At 47.0% G+C, this 18,947-nt stretch overlaps 1 protein-coding gene across 16 annotated transcripts in view; it reads left to right on the top strand.

Annotated features, from left to right (window-relative positions):
* The first annotated feature begins 15,979 nt into the window (after positions 1-15,979).
* The window catches only part of LDB3 (LIM domain binding 3), a 114,299-nt gene continuing 111,331 nt past the window's right edge, over positions 15,980-18,947 (top strand). For 12 of the 16 annotated variants that reach the window (XM_036737118.1, XM_036737130.1, XM_036737125.1 and 9 more), the window contains exons 1-2: positions 15,995-16,034; positions 16,177-16,301. In XM_036737118.1, coding sequence (XP_036593013.1) covers positions 16,209-16,301 — 93 coding nt within the window. In that variant the 5' untranslated portion in view covers positions 15,995-16,034; positions 16,177-16,208. Of the gene's footprint in view, positions 16,078-16,176; positions 16,302-18,947 lie in introns of all 16 variants that reach the window. The other 4 variants (XM_036737132.1, XM_036737128.1, XM_036737127.1 and 1 more) reach the window with 3 other exon arrangements.

Here is an 18,947-nt window from a genome sequence, read left to right as displayed (position 1 = left end):
GGTGCCCTATTGTGATCAGTAGGGACAAGGCCCCCTCCTTTCCTCTCTACAACATGATTCTCCAGCCCTGCTCTCCCAAGCAATATTCCCCCCAATGTATTTTCCAGAATGACAGAAAAACTGGGTCAAGGTTTGACTCGCTGCTCCTAAGAGCAGTTTCTTTACGTTACTACTCAGTGGTAGTTTGCTGGAGTTTTGTATCCTTTTGGAAATAAGCTGTTAAAAAAAAAGTGGTGATCACCTAGCAATAAAAGCATAGGCATTTGGCCTGGGGTGTTTGAGTCATGCCAAGATCATCTGAAATATCGTAATCTTGTTTTCTCTCCATTTCCCCCTCTGTGACTAGACAGGTCTCACAGATGACAGGGTTAACTTCAAGTTTTTATGTAACATGGATGTACACATCCTATGTGCCTGTGGTTGGCTTCCATTATAATCTCTTTAAGTTCGCCTGAGGTCTCTCCGGTTCTAATGCATGTTTCATGAAAGAAGTTCCCGTGGGTAAAATGGAATCACTCACCACTGTTCTGTTGCCAGTGGGATGGTGTTGGATGGACGGTTGGGATTTCACTGGCACAGAGAACTTCCAGGTGAGGAAACTCCCTGTACCAAAGCTGTTCACCATCTCTGTGACTAGAGCTGCTGCCTTAGAGAAGGGGTGCCTTATTATTCATGGCTGGCAGTCTGCAAAACTCCTGAGTGAAGCCAGAACCAAATGAAAATAAAATTGGGCAATCTGAAAAATCAATAAAAATACAATAGAAGCTAGAAAATATTAATTTGAGGTTTTCAAAGTCAGTATGCAGTCAGCAGGGTTTTGCACCCTTTTGCAGGGTCTCAGTGCCTAGAGCTCCCCAGGCCATCTCGTTAGTCACTGAGCCATGATGCCTCTCTGGATGGAGGAGATGTAGAAAGAGCAGGAAGACAGCCAAGGTCAGAGTAATTGTAGTCATCGGTCTTGAGAAGAAGAGAGAATAGGATTCATTCTTGCCCCATCAGAGAGGCGGGGACCTACAGGAGCAGAATTCTACATTCAGTGTCGGATATGGTTTTTTGTCAATTGGTTTTGCTTAAATGTGTGTGTGTGTGTTATTATTGTTACAAGAGAGGGTTAAATGTAGGGGTGGGGAGGGAATATCAGGAGATAACTAGTGTAGAGAATCAAAAGCATCAATAAAACTTAAAACAAACCCCACCTAACTGTTTGAGTGTTAAGCCCTATCCTCACACCTGGCCCCCTGTTCTTCTCTTTCCCTCTCTTGTCCCTGTTTGGGCTCCTGCCTGGGTGAGCCCCTGGAGGCATGGAGTGGGCCATGTGCTGACAGCAGGTCTAAGCTTAGCTGAGTCCATTCTGATGAAAAGAAAGTCTTCTTCACCTGATTTTACCGACAGGCAGGTTGGCAACAAGAAGAAAGAGTGAGGCAGGCCTTCCTTTTGGGATCACCTCCCATTCATCCTGTCGTTATCTCGTTTGTATGAGTTGTTTGCATGTTATCTCCCACTTGACTGAGAACAGGGGCTATTTTTACCTTCCTTCCAATCCCCAATGCTTAGCACAGTGTTTGGAATACAGCAACAGATGGACTCAGGCCCCACAGGTTGATGGGATAGGGGAGCTAACTACCTTTGTACACCCTTTGGGACCTCCTGGGTTCTCAGGACCACAGACACCTGACTTTTTGTTACAGCAAAGAAGTGGGCACTAGGGTGCACATCAATTACAGAGTGGCTGAAGAAATCATCGCATATGAATATAATGGAATTTTATTTCACTATAAGGAATAGATGAAAAGGACAGATTCAGAAAAGATTTGGGATACTTTGTATAAACTAATGCAGAGAGAAGTGAGTAGAACCAGGAGAATAATTTATATAGTAACTACAATGTTGCAAAGAAAAACCCCGAAATCTTAAGACTTCTGATCAAAGCAATGATCAAGTATAACATCTGCCGACTGACAATGAGGTATAGTGCCCACCTCATGACTTAGAAGTGATAGACTAGAGGCAAAGAAGGAGACAGACTTTTTTTTTGGCCTGGTTTTGTTTATTTGTTACAAGGATAAATTTTTCTACTAGAGCAGAACTGGGAGAGTGGGGCCAGCAATAGGAATGCCAAAAAAGACTTATAAAAGAAAGTAAAGAGTCAGTGAAGCATTTCTTAAAATGCACAGAAGAGAACAGAAGGAGGTTCAGCAGGAAATACAGACAAGCAGGAAGCTTTGGAACGAATGTGCTGAATTTCTTACGAAATTAAAAAAAACTAAGCTGTAGAGAGTGGAGATTTGTGGTTTCACATGTAATCTTCTTTTAAAATTCTTTGTATGTGAAAATGATAATGTTTGTTATATTCAGAAAACCAGTTTTTTTTTTTTAAAGAGAGCCCTGAAAGCTGAAGGAGTAGCTGGAGCAAAGAAATACAGATGGGAGTAAATATAATGTGTGAAAAGGGAAGGACAGAAGCCAGAGAGGGACAATGAGGCCTTGAATGCCACACAGAATTTTCTTCCTAATATCTAAGTCAAAGCCCTCTGAGTTTTTTTTTTTAATAATGGGCCACATCAACAGAAAACTGTATCTCTGGGGGATGCATGAATTTTCACAATTATGAAATACAGTCAGCTAGCTCTTCAAAAGCATGAATTTTGAGAAGGAACACAAGAGCTGTCCAAAAATACAGTCTAACCGTATTGCTTAAAAAAGTAAGCATTTTTAGGCCTACAGCCAGTCGAACCGATGTAGATTAAGGCGATGAGAATCCTGGCATTCAATGGAAGGAACTAATCCCTAGACCAGGAAAGTATATCCATTCATGGCACATCTCAGTGGCCTCTCCAGGCTTAAATCCCAGACATGGCCCTCGACTTCTATTTAACAATTCATAGGATTTTAGACCTAGAGCTGGAAAGAGCCTCAAGGGCCACCTGGTCTCACCCACTTCTTTTCTAGATAGGGAAACTGAGACCCGTGGAAATTAAGTGACTTTCTTAAGGTTACAGAGATAGTATAAGCATAAAGGCAGGGTCCCTGGTCACCTCATTTCATGGCCAATGCTTTTTCTAATAAATAGTGGAAGAGAATAGGATGAAAAGAATTGAATGACTAAAAGAATGAGTGAATGAAAAAGAAGTAAGGGCCAGACCACTGTGCTAGGCACTGGGGATATAAGTAGGAGGAGGAGTAGTAATAGTAGTAGGAGGAGGAGAAAGAGGAGGAGGAGGAGGAGGAGGAAGAGGAGGAGGAAGAGGAGGAGGAGGAGGAGGAAGAGGAGGAGGAAGAGGAGGAGGAGCAGGAAGAGTTGTAGGAGTAGTAATAGGAGAAGGAAGAGGAAGAGGAGGAAAAGGAGGAGAAGGAAGACTAAGAGGAGTAATAGCATTCATATAGCCCCAACCATGTGCCAGGCACTGTGCTAAGTGCCTCACACATGTTTTCTCATTTGGGGTGGTCCCTCCCCTCAATCATTAACATTTGAGACAATCCCTCCCCCATTCCATCCCAACAGGAGTATACAACACACATGGGGAGTCATGGCCCTAGAAGGGAGTTCTGGGTCTGGGGGAGTCACACAGACGGTGAATGGAGCCATAGGGCAGGAGTCTGATGTGCTCATACCAGTAGCACTGTAGTGCTGATTTAATTACTGTTTCCAGAGCAAAAGATTGGAAGTGGTAAGGGGAGGGAGAGAGGACTGCTCCATGTGGGGCTGGGGATGGAGGGGCAGGTGGCCAGATGACAGGGTAGAAGGCTGGATCACATGGGCAGCATGCTCTAGAGCCGGCCTGATAGGGCGGGCCAGGTGGTCTGCACGAATTTACTCACCAATCAGTACAGCTCAGCCCCAGAAAGAAGTTTCCAAATGAATTAATGAACTCCCTCGGGGGGGGAGGGGCGGGGGGAGGGCTTGTTCTTTGGGGCTTCTTTTCTAGAGGGGATAGGGTTCTGGCCCTTAAGTCAGAAAGTCTTGGGTTTAAGGCCTGTCAGTGACACATATACTCTATGGGTCCGTGAACAAGTCTTTTAATCTCTATGTGTCTCATGCAATTGCCAAGTATTTAACCAGGTAGCAATCTGCCTGGTAGAAGAACTGGGAGTTCGCTGTGCAGATGAAATCACAGATCCTCAACATTTGAAAGAAAGTGCACTTTCACAGTCAGGTGGATCTAACACATTGCCCAGAGTTTAGTCTCAGAAATTTCAGGCAGTCAAACCTTATTGGTTTCCTGAGTAATTGGATAATTTTTTTTTTAATAAAAATCTCAAGAGGCTTCTACCTGGCCCCCTTCAGGTGGACTGCATGGGCCACACTTTAGGCATCTAGTCTTTAAGGGACAGGGAATCTCTTCCCCAAACAACCGAAAGAGAAATAGGTATAGTTAAGTGACTTGCTACAATGAGATTCCTCATCTTTTTAGGAAAATGCTTCAAACATATTAATTCTCAATCTCTCTCTGTCTCTCTGTCTCTCTCTCCTCTTCCTCACTCCTCTTTTTTTCCCTCTCTCTGCCTTTCTCTGTCTTGCCTTCCTTTCTTTTCTCTGTCTTTTGCTCCTCCCCATGTGTCTCTCTCCATCTGTTTCTCCCTCCCTCCTTATCTCTTCCTCTTCCCTTCCCTCTCCCTCTCTGTCTTTTTTCCTCCTTGTCTCCCATACACACATATACACACATATTCATATGTAGATGCCAGTATTATATGTATGTGAATTATTGTAATTATTATTACCCTCTCACATTAAAGCGGAGCCTCAACGTCCAGATCCCATTTGAGTGCCTACACATTAATGGTCTTAGGAAAGAAATAAGAGCGTGGGTGACAGGAGTGCCCTCTACATGCTCTCAGCGGGCCCAAGCCCCTTGGCTCCTGGTAGGAGGACAGTGCCAGACTGACATCAAACTGCTCAACTCCCCTCTGACGTTGTCAGCGACCCTGTCCTAGCTCAGTTGTACAGAGGCCCCTGCTCCCAGTCACCCTGATGCCCTCCCACCCTCTCCCCTCCGCTGTTGATGCTTCTCAGGCAGCTGCCCCATAAAACCCTAAAGCAGATAGCCTTAGATGGCAGTGGGGCTGGGGCCTGTCCCTGGTGCTGACCGAGCCAATGAGACTGCCCCAAAAGATACAGCCGGCTTAACTCTTTCAGTGCTGGATGCCTCCCACAGGCGAAGCCAATCTTGCCTTGTTCTATCTCTTTACCCCTCCCCCTTACCTCATGCTGAGTTTCATTATCTTGAATGTCCAAGTCTATCTCTACCAGGTAAACATTCCTGGACCCTAGGGTAACACCCCCTGTACTACAACAATTAGTCTATCTGCTTAGTACTGACCAGGTCCCTCTCACTTCCCCAAGTCTGTCCAGGAACCTTCCTCATCTTAATGACTGTTTCCAGATCCCTTGACCATTCAGGGTCACCTGTGTCTTCTAAATGAATGAATGAATGAAAAGAGCATTTCTTAAGTACTATGTGCCAAGTGCTGTGTTAAGGGCTGGGGATACCTACAGAAAAGTAGGGCAGTCCCTGCCCTCAAGAAGCCCCCATTCTAATGGAGAAGACAACACACAGAAAATATTTCAGCTGCAATCCAGATGACTGGTGGGGGAGGTGGGAGGGTGTCCAATCTGCTTAGGGCATCAGGAAACCTCGGCTTAAGTTCCAGGTGTATCTGAGTGGGTTCTGATTCCAATTCTGTGACCTTGAGTAGTATCTTTGGGTCTCAATTTCCTTGTTTCTAAGATGGGAAGTGGGGTTGACTCTTTAACTTTGACTCAGAAAGAACTAGTAATAACTGACATTTATATATTATAGCACTTACTACATGCCAGGCACTGTGCTTTACATTTATCTTGTTTGATCCTCACAACAACCTTGGGAGGTAAGTGTTTTTATTATGCCCATTTTACAGATGGGAAACTAAGGCAAACAGAAGTTAAGTGACTTGCCTGGGGTCGCACAGCTAGTGAGTGTCTGAGGCTGAATTTGAACTCAGGTCGTCCTGACTTCAGACCCAGTGCTCAATCTAGCCATCATCTAGTACCACCTAACTGCCCATATGGAATAGACTCTGGACATTGACCCCTCTGAGGAATAGAATCTGTCAGTATTCATTCATTCATTCATTCAATAAAAGTAGTAAGTGTTGGTTAAATGCCTGCTCAGAGCTCAGTGATAGGCTCTGGGGAGATAAAAATGTTGAGAGAAACAGATTCCTGTCAAGGCTCAGCTCAAAGGCCACTTCCTCCAGGAAGCTTTTTCCAGCTCCCCACCTTCTTACTGCTCCATCCTCCTCAAACAAGCTTGTATTTACTTATGTCCTAGTAGAATATGGGCTCCCTGAGAGCAGGAGCCATATTTCTTTTTTGTCTGTATCTCCAGGGCCAGTAGAGCACCATGAACATAGTAGGAGCTTTAGTTTGTCCTCCTATAGGTGGATTCCTCCTGGGGCTCCCATTTTGAGAAGGGGCCCAGGCCAGCCCACTGTTCCCTCCTGACTGTGCTTCTAGTTTTCTAGACTCCAAAACCATGCTTCCACCAGGTGCCCTTGTCCCACCCCATCCCTTTCCTGTTCCTTTTCTCGTGTCTTTCTTTATTAGGATGGAAGTTCCTTGAGGGCAGAAACTATCTCTCTTTTCACTTGTATTTGGATCCCCAATGCTTAGTGTAGTGCCTAGCACATGGTGAGTGCTTGTTGCTTGGCTTTTTTGGATTCAGTTTTTGAATGTGGTCCTGACCCTTCTGAAGCTTATGGTCTAATAGGAGCAGCAGCTGACAGACAATGCCTTAATTCCTACAAAGCACTTTATACGTATTAACTCATTTGAACCTCCCAATAGCCTTTTAAGGGCTGGATAGAAGGACAAGGTGAAGAAGAGAGAAGAGGGCTGGAGAGGGGAGAAGTGAGGGGAAGAGAAGGGAGAGGAGGAGAAGGAAGGTAAGAGGAGAGGGAAGAGAAGGGAAGAGGAGAGAAGAGGGAAGGGGGGAAGAGGGGAGGGAGAGGAAGGGAAAAGAGGAAAGGGGTGTGGAGAGGAGAAGAGAGGGGAGTGGAAAGAAGGGAAGAGGAGAGAAGGAGAGAAAAGGGAGAAAAGGGGAGAAGTGAGGGGAGGAGAAGGGAGAGGAGGAGAGGGGAGGGAAAGGAAGGGGAGAAGAGGGGAAGGTGGAGAGGGAAGGGGAGAAGAGGAGAGACAGAAGAGGAGAGGGGAGGGGAGGAGAGGAAAGGAGAGGAGAAAAATTATTGCAATTATTGTCATCCCCTATTCTAAAATGAGGAAACTTGGGCTCTGTCAATTGACAAGAATTTGCCAGGCTCCTGCTGCATACCAGGCTGCGCTGGGTAACGGAGCGCAAAGACAACCGTGAAACATGCCCTGCCTTCACGAGCTTCCACTCTGCCAGTGGAGGTAACTTGTACTTACATAATTACAAACAGGACACACAAGCTAAATCTGAGGTAATTTTGAGGGGTCTCAGAGAGATTCCCTGACTTGCTCACGGTCACACAGCTAGCAGAAAGTGGAGTTTTATCTCCTGATACCAAGTGCAGGAGACACAAATGTTTATCCCCAGGCTGTGCTGTCCTGATTCGTGAGGTCTCTGGTAACCAACCAGCTTGAAGACTCAGGCCACATTTGACTTGGGCTTTAAAGGAGGGGTGGGGACCGAACAGGTGAAGAGGAGAGACAAAACATTCCAGGCATAGGGAACAATGTGAGCAAAGGTACGAAGATGGGGCGCTCAGGGAGCGCACGAGGGGCTGAGAGTGGAGTAGAGTAATCAGAGTTGAGGCTGAGAGGCGAGCAACAGGCTGCAGATGGGCTAGCATGCCAGACCAGGGACTTTGGACTTGGTCTCAGGTGGAAATAAAAGATCGATGAATATTTTTGAAGAAGAAAGATTGTTCTGACAGAGATATAAGATAGATTAGTGCAAGGGACACTGAAAAAGACCTCTTTCATCTTCATTCAGTTCATAGAATGTCCAAGCCAGAAGAGACCTAAGAGACCACCTAATCCAACCTCTTCTTTTTACAGAGGTGGAATACGAGGACAAGAGAGGTTGTGTGACTGCCATATAGCTGGAGATCAGCAGGGTCAAGACTCTAACTCGGGGTCTCTGACACCACATCCGGTACTCTTTCAACCACATCACAGATTTCCTTCAGATCTTAAGGGAAAAGTTTTAAGCAATTCCAACCATTGTGAAGCCCAGCCTCTCCTCCACTCTATTCTTTTCTATCCTCCTATCCCCTCCCCTCCTCTCCTCTCTTCTTCCCCTCTCCTCTCCTCTCCTCTCTTCTCCTCTCCTCTTCCCCTCTCCTCTCCCTTCCTCCCTTCTCTCTCATCTTCTCCCTTCTCTTCTCCTCCTCTTCCCTTCCCTCCTTTCCCCTCTCCTGTCCCCACTTCTCCTCCTCTTTCCCCCTTTCCTTTCCCTCTCTTCTCCCCTTCCTTCTCCCTCCTCTCCCTCTCCCTTCTCTTCCCCTCTCCCCTCCCCTCTCTTCTCCTCTCTTCCCCTCCTCTCTTTTCTTATTTGCCTTCCCCCCCTTCTCTCTTCCTCTCTTCTCCTTTTCTTTCCTCTCCTTTCTTCTACTCTCTCCTCCTCTCTTCCCTTTGTCTCTCCATCCGTCAAGAGACAGAGAAGTAGTGAGGGACTGATTTCTGCCCAATTGAACAAGATCCCAAATGCAGCTCCCCTCCCTTTCCCAGGGGAGGGAGTTATTATTACGTTAAAACACTTGTGAGAAACAAATTGTGGTATATAAATGTAATGGAATACTATTGTGCTATAATAAATGAGGAGCAGACAGACTTCATTATAACCTGGAATGACTTATATGAACCGATGCTGAATGAGGGGAGCAGAACCAGGAAATCAGTGTACACTATTATAGACACACAGTGTCTATAAGGACTAACTTTGATAGACTTGACTCCTGTCATCAATGCAAGGTTGAAAGACAGCCCCAAAAGACTCATGATGGAAAAAGCTATGCACATCCAGAGAAAGAATTATGGAGTCTGAATGCAGATGGAGGCAAACTTTTTGCTCTCTTTTTATTTTTTTTTCTTCTTTTTTGGTTTCGTTTCTCCTTTCTCATGATTCCTTCCATTGGTTATAATTCTTCTTTACAACTGGACTATGATGTAAATAAGTTCAATGTGAAAGTATATGTAGAACCTATGTTGGATTACATGCTGTCTTGGGGAGGAGGGGGAGGAGAGGAACCCCCAAACTGGTAGAACTGAGTGTTGTAAACTAAAAATAAGAAAGAAATTTATTAGAGACCAAAAAAGCCCACTCGTGACTATGGATTGTTTCATTCCTTTTCTTGGTAGCTCCACTGCCAAGCCCACAGTAGGTAATTAATAAATCTTTGCTGATTGGTTGATTGATTGATATTGGTGGAGCACTCAGATGCAGAGAAGTCCTTTTTTCACCCACCCTGATCTTCAATCCTGGGCAGCTGCTGAGATCTGGCATCTCCCTTCAGTCTGTGGCTCTGAGGCTGCTAGGAAAGAGAGAAGCTGAGCCTGAGTCCGGTGGCAAGATTTTGGACATGGCCAGTGCTGGGGTTTGTTTTTGCTTGACTATGCATATATATTAATAGGGTTTTTGTTTTCCTTTTATTTCTTATTTCAGCATATGTGGGTGGGGGGAGAGGTGAAAGGCAGAGAAGATAAATGTTTGTTAATTGAAAAAAGAAAATTTAAGAGAACAATTCATCCTCCATCTTTAAAAGGGCCACCTTAAGAGCTGTTACCCAGTCATGCCCACTCTCGAGGGAGTGGCATCACTAGGACTGGGGATCCTATAGAACCAGTGGGGCTTAAAGTATCATCTTGGGAGCATCAGAGAAGACTGCCTAGGGAGCTTCAGGTACACACACCCTGGCTGGGCTGTCCCTACCCATTGCTGGGCCTTTACTAGGCACTCTGGGGCTCCCCTCCCCATTTTCCATCTCCCTCTGAGGGTTCTCTTTTGCCTGTGAATAAGTCCAAAGCTTCCCCACTTACCACTTACTTTTCCTGCCTGGCCCTGGGGGAGGGCAGGGTGGGGTGTGGTCGGGTACCAGCCAGTGATGGCTCAGGCCAGATCAGGTGGTCCCCTCTCTTCCCAGAGGGCCAGCTGTGTACCAGCCAGTGCTGCCTCCAGCTTGGAGGGGTCCCTAGGATTCAAGGGGGTGAGGTTTGATGTCCATCCTTAGATCTGGTCTGGCTCTCTTCCTCTTCATCCTTGTGAGTATTTCTTGGGGATTGCTGCAAACTGATGAAGCTGCCTTTTCCGCAAGGCTGTGAGAAGAGTGGCCTGTTTTCTCTGGGAAGAAATGGCTGTTCCACAGAGGAAGGCAAGGATTGTCTGTGTCTCCAACAGGTCATTCTTCTTGGAAGATCTTGAACAAGACCACCAAAGGATTTTGAGGTGGAAAGGATCTCGACGATTCTTTGTCCAATTCCTTTATTTTGCAGATATGTAAACTGAGTCCCAGAGACAGAAAATAACAGGTAATATGTGGTAGAGAAGGGATTTGAAGTATTCTTTCCACTATAGGATGCTGCCAGATGATAGCACTAATTTAGTTAATTCCTTGGATTGGTCTCATGGCCTTTGAACCTGTGTTATAACCCCACCCCTACCCCCACCCCCCAATGAAAACTCCTTGAGGTCAGGGACTTTAGTCTTTGCATCAGTTTTTAGCACAATGCCATAGAGTAGGGGCTTAATAAATGCTTGTAGATTGGTTGGAGATTCATAATTTGTTTTTACCATTGGAAAATGAAGATTATGGAGAATAGGAGAGGTACCTCTCAGAGACAGAGGGATTGGGGGAGAGACAGAGACAGAGACTAGAGAAGGAGAGAGACAGAGGGAGAGAGAGAGACAGAGACAGAGAGAGAGACAAAGGGAGGGAGAGAGAGAGAGAGAGAGAGAGAGAGAGAGAGAGAGAGAGAGAGAGAGAGAGAAGGGGGGAGGGAAGGGGGAGAGAGAGACACAGAGAGACAGAGAGAGAGAGGGAGGAGGAGGAGGAGGAGGAGAAGAAGAAGAAGAAGAAGAAGAAGAAGAAGAAGAAGAAGAGGAAGAAGAAGAAGAAGAAGAAGAAGAGGAAGAGACAGAGACAGAGACAGATAGAGAGAAGAATTTACAAACCATAAACCAGTGATTTTGATTTAGTGTCAGGAAAATTCTAGCGCAGTTTATTTAAAAAGCGGATAAGAAAACACCTAGGGAAGCCCACCCTACTCCTCTCTCCTTGAGACTCCTCCCTCTCAGCCACTCACCCACTCCGGGCTGACAGAATTGGGAGGGGGTTGTTTTAGGCTCCGAATGAACACTGGCCCACTTCTGACCAGATCATGCTGCCCTTCGGCATCCTTCCGTGCCCTTGTCTCCCCTCCCCCACTCCCATCTTTTTTGAGCTCGAATCCACACGAGTCTCTAGACCACTCCCCCTTTTCTACCTCATTGGAATTGTTTTCCTTTGTGTCAGCAGCTCACTTTTCACAGAGAAGAGGCCTCTGCTATTTATGTCTCCCCATATATCTTTAAGAGAACAACTCAAGGGGATTCGGGATCAGACCTAAGCTCCTCCCTCCCCCAGGTGCCATTTCTGGGGCTGGAGGCTTCACTTTGCTGGGGTACTAGTGACAGGATGTTCTTGCTAATACCGGGCCACGAACGCTCCTGGTTCATTCTAGCTTCAGTCCTCTGGGTCATAACTTTCCCAGTTGACTAGTCCTGGAGATGACCTAGTCCGAGGTCTTTTCTCCTGTCCATATGTCCTGGGAAAAGTCAAAGGGCCAGGGGACTGAGCTCAGCATCAAACTACTTCTGATTGGAATGGCCTGCAAAAGACTGTACAGATGCAAGACAAGGGGGAAGGGGCAGTTAAAGGTGAACGCCGTAGGGCTTAAGATCTAGGCCATCAGGAGGGGCATAGTACATTAGCTCTTGTGACAGACCATTAGAACGGAGGTAGAGAGTCATACCTACCTACAGGGACTCTCCTTGGTTCTGGGCCTAGTACTACTGTTCATTTGTATGTAGGCTCAGATCAATCATCCCCTCTGCATTAGGACCTTCTCAGCACCGCCCCCCTCCAGCTGCTAGCCCCCCCCCCCAATCACTTTGTGTTTCATATTCACTTATCTAGTTATATGTTGTTCTCCTCCATAGACTGTAAACTACCTGAGGACAGCAACTGTTTTGTTTCTGTCTCTGTATTCCCAGTGGTTAACTCTGTTCCTGGTATTCAATAGGCATTTAATAAATGTTAATCAAATGAACCAGTGAGTGAATGATTGAAGCCCCTTGCTCACAAGACCTTCACTCACACTCTCTCATCACGCCATGGAGATGACCCTTATACTCGAAGGATCAGACTTTGGCCAATCCTTCCCAGCTAGAAAGCCTTCAGGTCAGGGCCCAGTAACAGACCATATATGTCACCCCAGAGGCAGCCCTGCTTGGTGTAGGTAGACAGGTTCATCACCGGAGGACTGGCTGCTAACTGATGTGGCCTGACTACTGAGGCCAGGAGGGGAAAGGGGGTAGAGACCCAGACTGGCTCAAGGCACATTGGAGCTATGGGCCCTGAACACAGCTGGCATGCATTTCTCCCAAGAACCCTGTGAGGGAGTCAGCGAGATATAGTTAGCCTCATTTTTGCCAGTGGGGAGAGGTGAAGGGACTTGGCCAAGGTCACACAGCTAGTAAGTCTGGGTCAAAGTGGGGGGGACTCCAACCCAAGCCTTTTGACTCTGGGTTTAAGGCTTTCCATTACACCCCATGGTTGTTAAGCTGACTGTCATGTGAGAGGCATGCCAGTACGCCCTGCTTACTGCCAAAGGGCAGCTAATCAGAGCTCCAGGAACGTGGACTCCTGCCTCCCTGCTGCATAGCAACTAAGCAAATGGCATCTGTCTGTCTGTTCCCTGCTCTCTCCCCTCCTCCCCACAAGGCCTCCCATTCCAAAGAGCACAAGCCGGCTTCAAAATCTCTGTGCTACAGTCAGGTTTTCCAGAATGGCCAAGGCCTGGAAGGCGACTGAAACAGGAATAGCACTGAGCAGCGGAGGCCGAGGGACCAGTGGGTGTGGCCTTGGCCTCTGGCAGGGGGGCCCTGGCAGGGGGCAGAGTTTGGAATTACAGGTTTGGGAGAGGGAGCAGGAGGGGGAAAGGCATCCCAAACCCAGCCCTGAGTCTTGGCTTCTGCCTCATACAGCTAAGAAAGGCTGAGAGGAGCTCATAAACCTGTCAGGCCAAGGTGTAGACAGTCTTTTTCCTGCAATTCCTTCCTTTCTTCATTTATTGCTCCCACAATAGCCTCTTGTTCCCTCACTCTAGGGGTCTCCGGGTCTGGATTCAGCATCCCCCACCTACAAGACCTGGAGCTGTAAGACCTTTGCCTGTCTTGTATGATTTTACAGAATCAGAAACTGAGGCTCAGAGAGGTTGCCTTGCCCAAAGTCACACAGCCAGTAAGTGGGAGAAACAAGACTCCAAGCCAAGCCTTTGGACCCCTGATCCAGTACTGCCCTGTCCACTCTAGCACCTTTTCCACTATCCCACCCAGCCACCCTCCTTGCAGAGCTAGCTGGTGCAAACTGGCAATGGTCTGAGGGCACAGAAAAGGCTATGTCTTAATAAATAAATGTACTTTTTGGCCATTGTCCTAATGAGAGAGTCCTGAGTTATGAAGCAGTGGAGAAGATAGAGGCCTGACCTGAGAGTTAGAAAGTCCTGGCTTCAAATCCCACTTCTGATATTTACTAGCTGTGTGACTATGGGCAAGTCAGTTAATCAATAAGTTCCCTGGTAGAGAGGGGGCTCTGTGCATGGGCAAAGGGAGCTTCCATCGATGAACTCCTATGACCAATTAAACAAATTTCCATAGTCATTTATGGTTTCTGAGCACTTTAATCACAATATGAAATTTTATTTTTACGGCAACCCTATGAAGTAAAAGGGTCAGGGAGAATTATGGTCACTCTATGGATAAGGAAACAGGCTTAGAGGTGGAATGCTTCGTTTATGTACAGTATGAGAGGAATGAACACTGGATTTGGAATCAGAAAATTAGGCTTTAGAGTCTGTCAGACTGTGTGCTTCTGCAGGGCAGCTGGCATTCTCAAGACCCATGGATCTTCCATGTGGTCTAGATGGCACAGTAGACAGAATGCTGGGCCTGGAGTCAGGAAGACTTGAGTACAAATCTATCTGTGTGACCCTGGGAGAGTCATTTAACTTCAGTCTCCCTCAGTTTCCTCATCTGTAAAATGGAGATGATAATTCCCAGGGTTGTAAGGTATAAATGAGATCATACCTGTAAAATGCTTTGCAAACTTTAAAGTGATATAAAAATGGTAGCTGTTCTTATTATTCTATGCAAGGGAGCCAACAGAGAGGTGGGCAGTATGATGGAGTAGAGAAGGAAGATTGCCAAATGGTCAGGGGACCTAAATATCTAGTACCCACCCTGCCACTAACTGTGAGATATTAGGCAAATTCATAGGCTTTAAAAGGTGGGACTTTAGGGATCATCTGTTCCCATCGAATTTTTTTTTTACAAATGAGGAAACTGAGTCACTAAATAGCCCACATTTCCATAGCACCTTAAGGTTTGTATCTTGCTCATGACACCATTAGAAACTGGGTGGTAAAAGGTATCATTACCCCCATTTTATAGGTGAAGATAATGACTCAGGAAGTCAGGTCCTATTTCATCTTTGTATCCCTGGCCCTTAACACACGACCTTGCCCATAGGAAGTCCTTAATGAATTAAATTAAATTGACTTGAATGCCTGGTCTGTCTATTACTAGCTGTGCAACTGGGGGTCAGTCACTTCACCTAAGTCTTAATTTCTTCACCTTCAAAATGAGGGCAGCTAGGTGGCACAGTGGACAGAGCGCCAGGCCTGGAGTCAGGAAGACTCATGTTCATGAGTTAAAATACTAGCTGTGTGACCCTGGGCAAGTGACTTCACCCTGTTTGCCTCAGTTTCTTCATCTTTAAAATGAGCCAGAGAAGGAAATGGCAAACCACTCCAGGATCTCTGCCAAGAAAACCCCAAATGAGGTCACAGAAATTGAGACATGACTGAACAACATAGAAGGTCTATAGGTACAACGCCAGCCTGTGTCTTCCCCTCTCAGCATATAAGCTCCTTGCCTGTAGTCCCTGGGAGATGGATTGATTGAGCTCAGGAGTTCTGAGTGGCATTTGGGCTAAAGACAAAGGGCTGTCCACGTTAAGTCCAGCACCAATGGTGAGCCCCCTTGCAGGGACACCAGGCTGCCTAAGGAGGGGCCTACTGGCCCAGTTCAGAAATGGAGCAGGTCAAAGCTCCTGTGCCCACAAAGAGCTGCTGCACTTTTGGCTTGGGCATGATAAGGAGACCAAGGAAAGAAAGAAAGGGAGGAAGGAAAGAAGGAAGGAAGAAGGAAAGAAAGAAGGATGGAAGGAAGGAAGGAAGGAGGGAGGGAGAAAGAAAGGAGAGTAAACGAACATAAGATCTTTAAAGGCAGGGGCCATTTTCCTTCTATGTGCATCCTCAGAGCTTAGCACATGGCCTGGTACACAGTAAGTGCTTAATAAAAATCCTTTCATTCATCCACTTATTTTACAGATCAGTACACTGAGGCCCAAAGAGCTTAAGTGACATCCCCAAGGTCACACAGGCAATAAGGGTAAAGAACAATCAAAGACAGAGCATTTGAAAATGGGGTTTTGCTCCCACCGGAGGCACATGTATCCCTGAGTCTCCAAGAAGGTTAACCCACCCAGGAGGCAAAGGGAAGCCTCCTCTGCCCAAAAAAAGACCAGGGGTTGGGGGGAGGGCAGAGATACAATGTCCATTTCCTTCTATTCTATGCCCTTAGGACTGGGGCTGGGCTCCCTTCCCTAGGGGCTATATTAGCTGGGTGAGTCATGGAGGCACTTGTATAGGGAGTATTGGGTTACAACCCATTTATGGACTCAGCTGAGTGGAGATATCAGTGTCGACGTTAGAGCTGCCGTCTATTCTTAGGTGACTCTCCAGCTGGGCTGTGCAGGCAAGGCAGACCGGGTGGCTTCCCTGGTGGGGTGGGGAGGGCGGTTGGTATTTCTTTTCTTCCTTATATTGCATCCCAGACCACTTTCCCCAACCTCTTTTTGTCTATTTCTCCTCTACCAACTTCTCTGTTTGTCCTGCAGAGGCAAAGGGCAACCGGTGCACCAGTCCTGGGATGGCTTACAGCGTGACCCTCACTGGCCCAGGACCCTGGGGCTTCCGTCTCCAGGGGGGCAAGGACTTCAACATGCCACTCACCATCTCTCGGGTGAGTGTCTCAGGGGATGCATTAGCCTGGACTGAGCACGGTTCTGGGGCCTGAGGAAGGCACAACCAGCCCCTAGGGGAGGAAGCAATGTGTGTCCCTTCAGACGGGAGAGCTGTCTACTCATGGGCTCAAGAGCTGGGTACTTCTTTCCCAGGGATGGGGATGTTGGGGTTGGCAAGCAACTGTTAAATCAGCAGCTCATTGGTGGGCTTTGGTGGGGAGAGTGGGTGGGTGAGGAAATGACCACCTACTGGGGAGCCCAGAGGATGAGGGCATGTCAGCCCTTCTCTGATACTCCAATGGCCCCGATCAGTTCCATCACTGGCTGACTCTTAGATAGGGACTTGTGGTTGTGGCAAGGATGTAGGGTGTGAGTCCAACTGCCAGACTGGATGGATGAATGGATCACTGAACACCTTGCTAAGACCATGGAGACATTGGAAGTGCTGGTTTTCAAGAGAATTCATCTTCATTGGTAAAGCACCATTCCATTGAATTTTCCTATAGTCAATCCAGTGCTCTGAGATTTTAGGGGAGGGGGGACACCTAGGTATGGGAGAAAGCGGTAGATCTTACCCTAGGTAGGTCTCCTGCTATCATATTGAAGATTGGAGGTGCTCAGGGAGTCAGCATCCAATATTTGGGGCTCAGGGGCTCAGCTGTCCAGCCAAGCAGACCTGGAGGGGTCCTGGCCCCATGGCCAGGTGGGGAAAGGTCAGCTTATACCACAGCCTTTTTTCTTCCCAAGAGACTTTTCTCACAGCCAAGTCTATATTTCTCAATCCCTGTGTTCTAGAATGGAAGTGAAACATGATCAAGGGATTCAGGTGGCTTAATTGAGCTATGAAATATTCTTTTCAGTCTTCTAGGTACTGGGGAGAGAGAGAGAGAGAGAGAGATAGAGAGAGAGAGAGAGATAGAGAGAGAGAGAGAGAGAGAGAGAGAGAGAGAGAGAGAGAGAGAGAGAGAGAGAGAGACACAGAGACACAGAGACAGAGAGACACAGAGAAAGAGACAGAGACAGAGAGAGAAAGAGACAGAGAGACAGACAGAGAAAAGAACACCATCCCTCTTAAACCCACAAATGATTAATTATTTAGAGAAATGGAGGAGAGAGGAGAGGAGAGTCAAGGAGAGAGAGAAGAGATGTATAGGAAGAGTGGAGGTACTGGGAAGAGAAGAGAAAAGAAGAGAAGGGGAGAGAAGAGAAAGGGAAGAAGAGGGGAGAAAAAAGAGGAGGAGGAGGAAGGACAAAAGATGGGAGAGGAGAAGGGAGGGGAGAAGAAAGGTGAAAGCAAGAGAGAATAAGAAGGGAGAAGAGGAAAAGAACAGAAAGAAGAAGTGTGAGAAGGGGGGGAAGAGAGGAGCAAAGAAGGAAGAGGAGGAGGAGGAGAGGAGAGTGTGGGGGAAGGTGGGGAGGAGAGTAGAGGAAAGGAACAAAGAAAAGATGCTATTTGGAAGAGGCTGTGAGGCTCCTGTGTGGCCAAATGGCAGATCCTGCAGATGGCTGGCCAGCTTTCCCAGAAGATCTGGAATCCAGGCTGCCTCTAGACCTTCCTGAGAGTGGGGCTGTGGCAGTGAGGGAGTCAGGGGCTTAGAAGGCAATCCCTTTCCCCTTAATTACAAAACCAAGAGGTCAAAGCAGAGGCATGAGGGATTAGCCATTCATAGTGGCCGAGAGGCTCATTGGGCAGCATTGTCCCATCCCATCCCTGCCTGGGTGGGAGCCCCAGAGGGACTGCTTCTGGGCTCTCTCACCTCCTAGTGCCCTTTGCAAGTGGTGATAAAAGCCACCAACTCCTGACATTCTCCCACTGCCATCCCTGATGCTTGAGATAGTCCTTGGAAAGTGTACTGGGGTTTTGTTGTTTTTTTCTTTGAAAAGTGCATCCCTTATCTTAGTTCCTAGGGCCTAGTGTGAGGGTCTGAAGTGGTTGCTCATTCCAACATTTCTCCCTTCAGTCCTTGAGCCTTGGGGGTTAACCTCTTCCTTGCTGATCCATCCTATTTGCAGTTTCCTTTTCTTTCCTCTTTCTTTTTTTTTTTAAATCTTTTTTGGAAGGGGGAAGGCAGGACAATTGAGGTTAAATGACTTGCCTGAGTTCACATAGCTAGTAAGTATGTCAAGTGTCTGAGGGTGGATTTGAACTCAGGTCCCCCTGACTCCAGGACTGGTGCTCTACTCACTGCACTGCCTAGCTGCCCCCTCTTTACTCTTTCTTCCTCTTATTTTTCTTTTTCTCTGCTATGGCCCCCACCATGCTATGGTTCTCTGACTCTCACTCCCTCATGTTATGTCCTAAAGCAAACAAGACCTGAGGAATGCAGAAGATAACAGTTTTGCACCTAGAAGGGACTTGGGAGGCATCTCTGTAGTCCAGCCCCCTCATTCCACACCCAGGGAAATAGGTCAGATCAGGGCTGTGACTTGCCCAAGGTCACACGGGTAATTAGTGAGAGCTGGCATTCCAGCTGAGGTCCCACACTCCAACTGGAGCCCTTGCTACATTGTACCACACTGTGTTATTAAGTAAGTATGTGAGGGTTTATAGAAGGAGAGAGGGATCACACTTGTATGTTGGCTCCCAGGGCTGAACTAGAAATAATGGGCGAAAGACAGGAGGAGATCAATTTCAGCTTGTTCAG

Source organism: Trichosurus vulpecula, chromosome 8 (assembly GCF_011100635.1).
Source record: "Trichosurus vulpecula isolate mTriVul1 chromosome 8, mTriVul1.pri, whole genome shotgun sequence".
Taxonomy (NCBI): Eukaryota; Metazoa; Chordata; class Mammalia; order Diprotodontia; family Phalangeridae; genus Trichosurus; species Trichosurus vulpecula.
The sequence above is the reverse complement of the archived record's forward strand: the minus strand, read 5'-3'. Positions and strand labels throughout refer to the sequence as shown.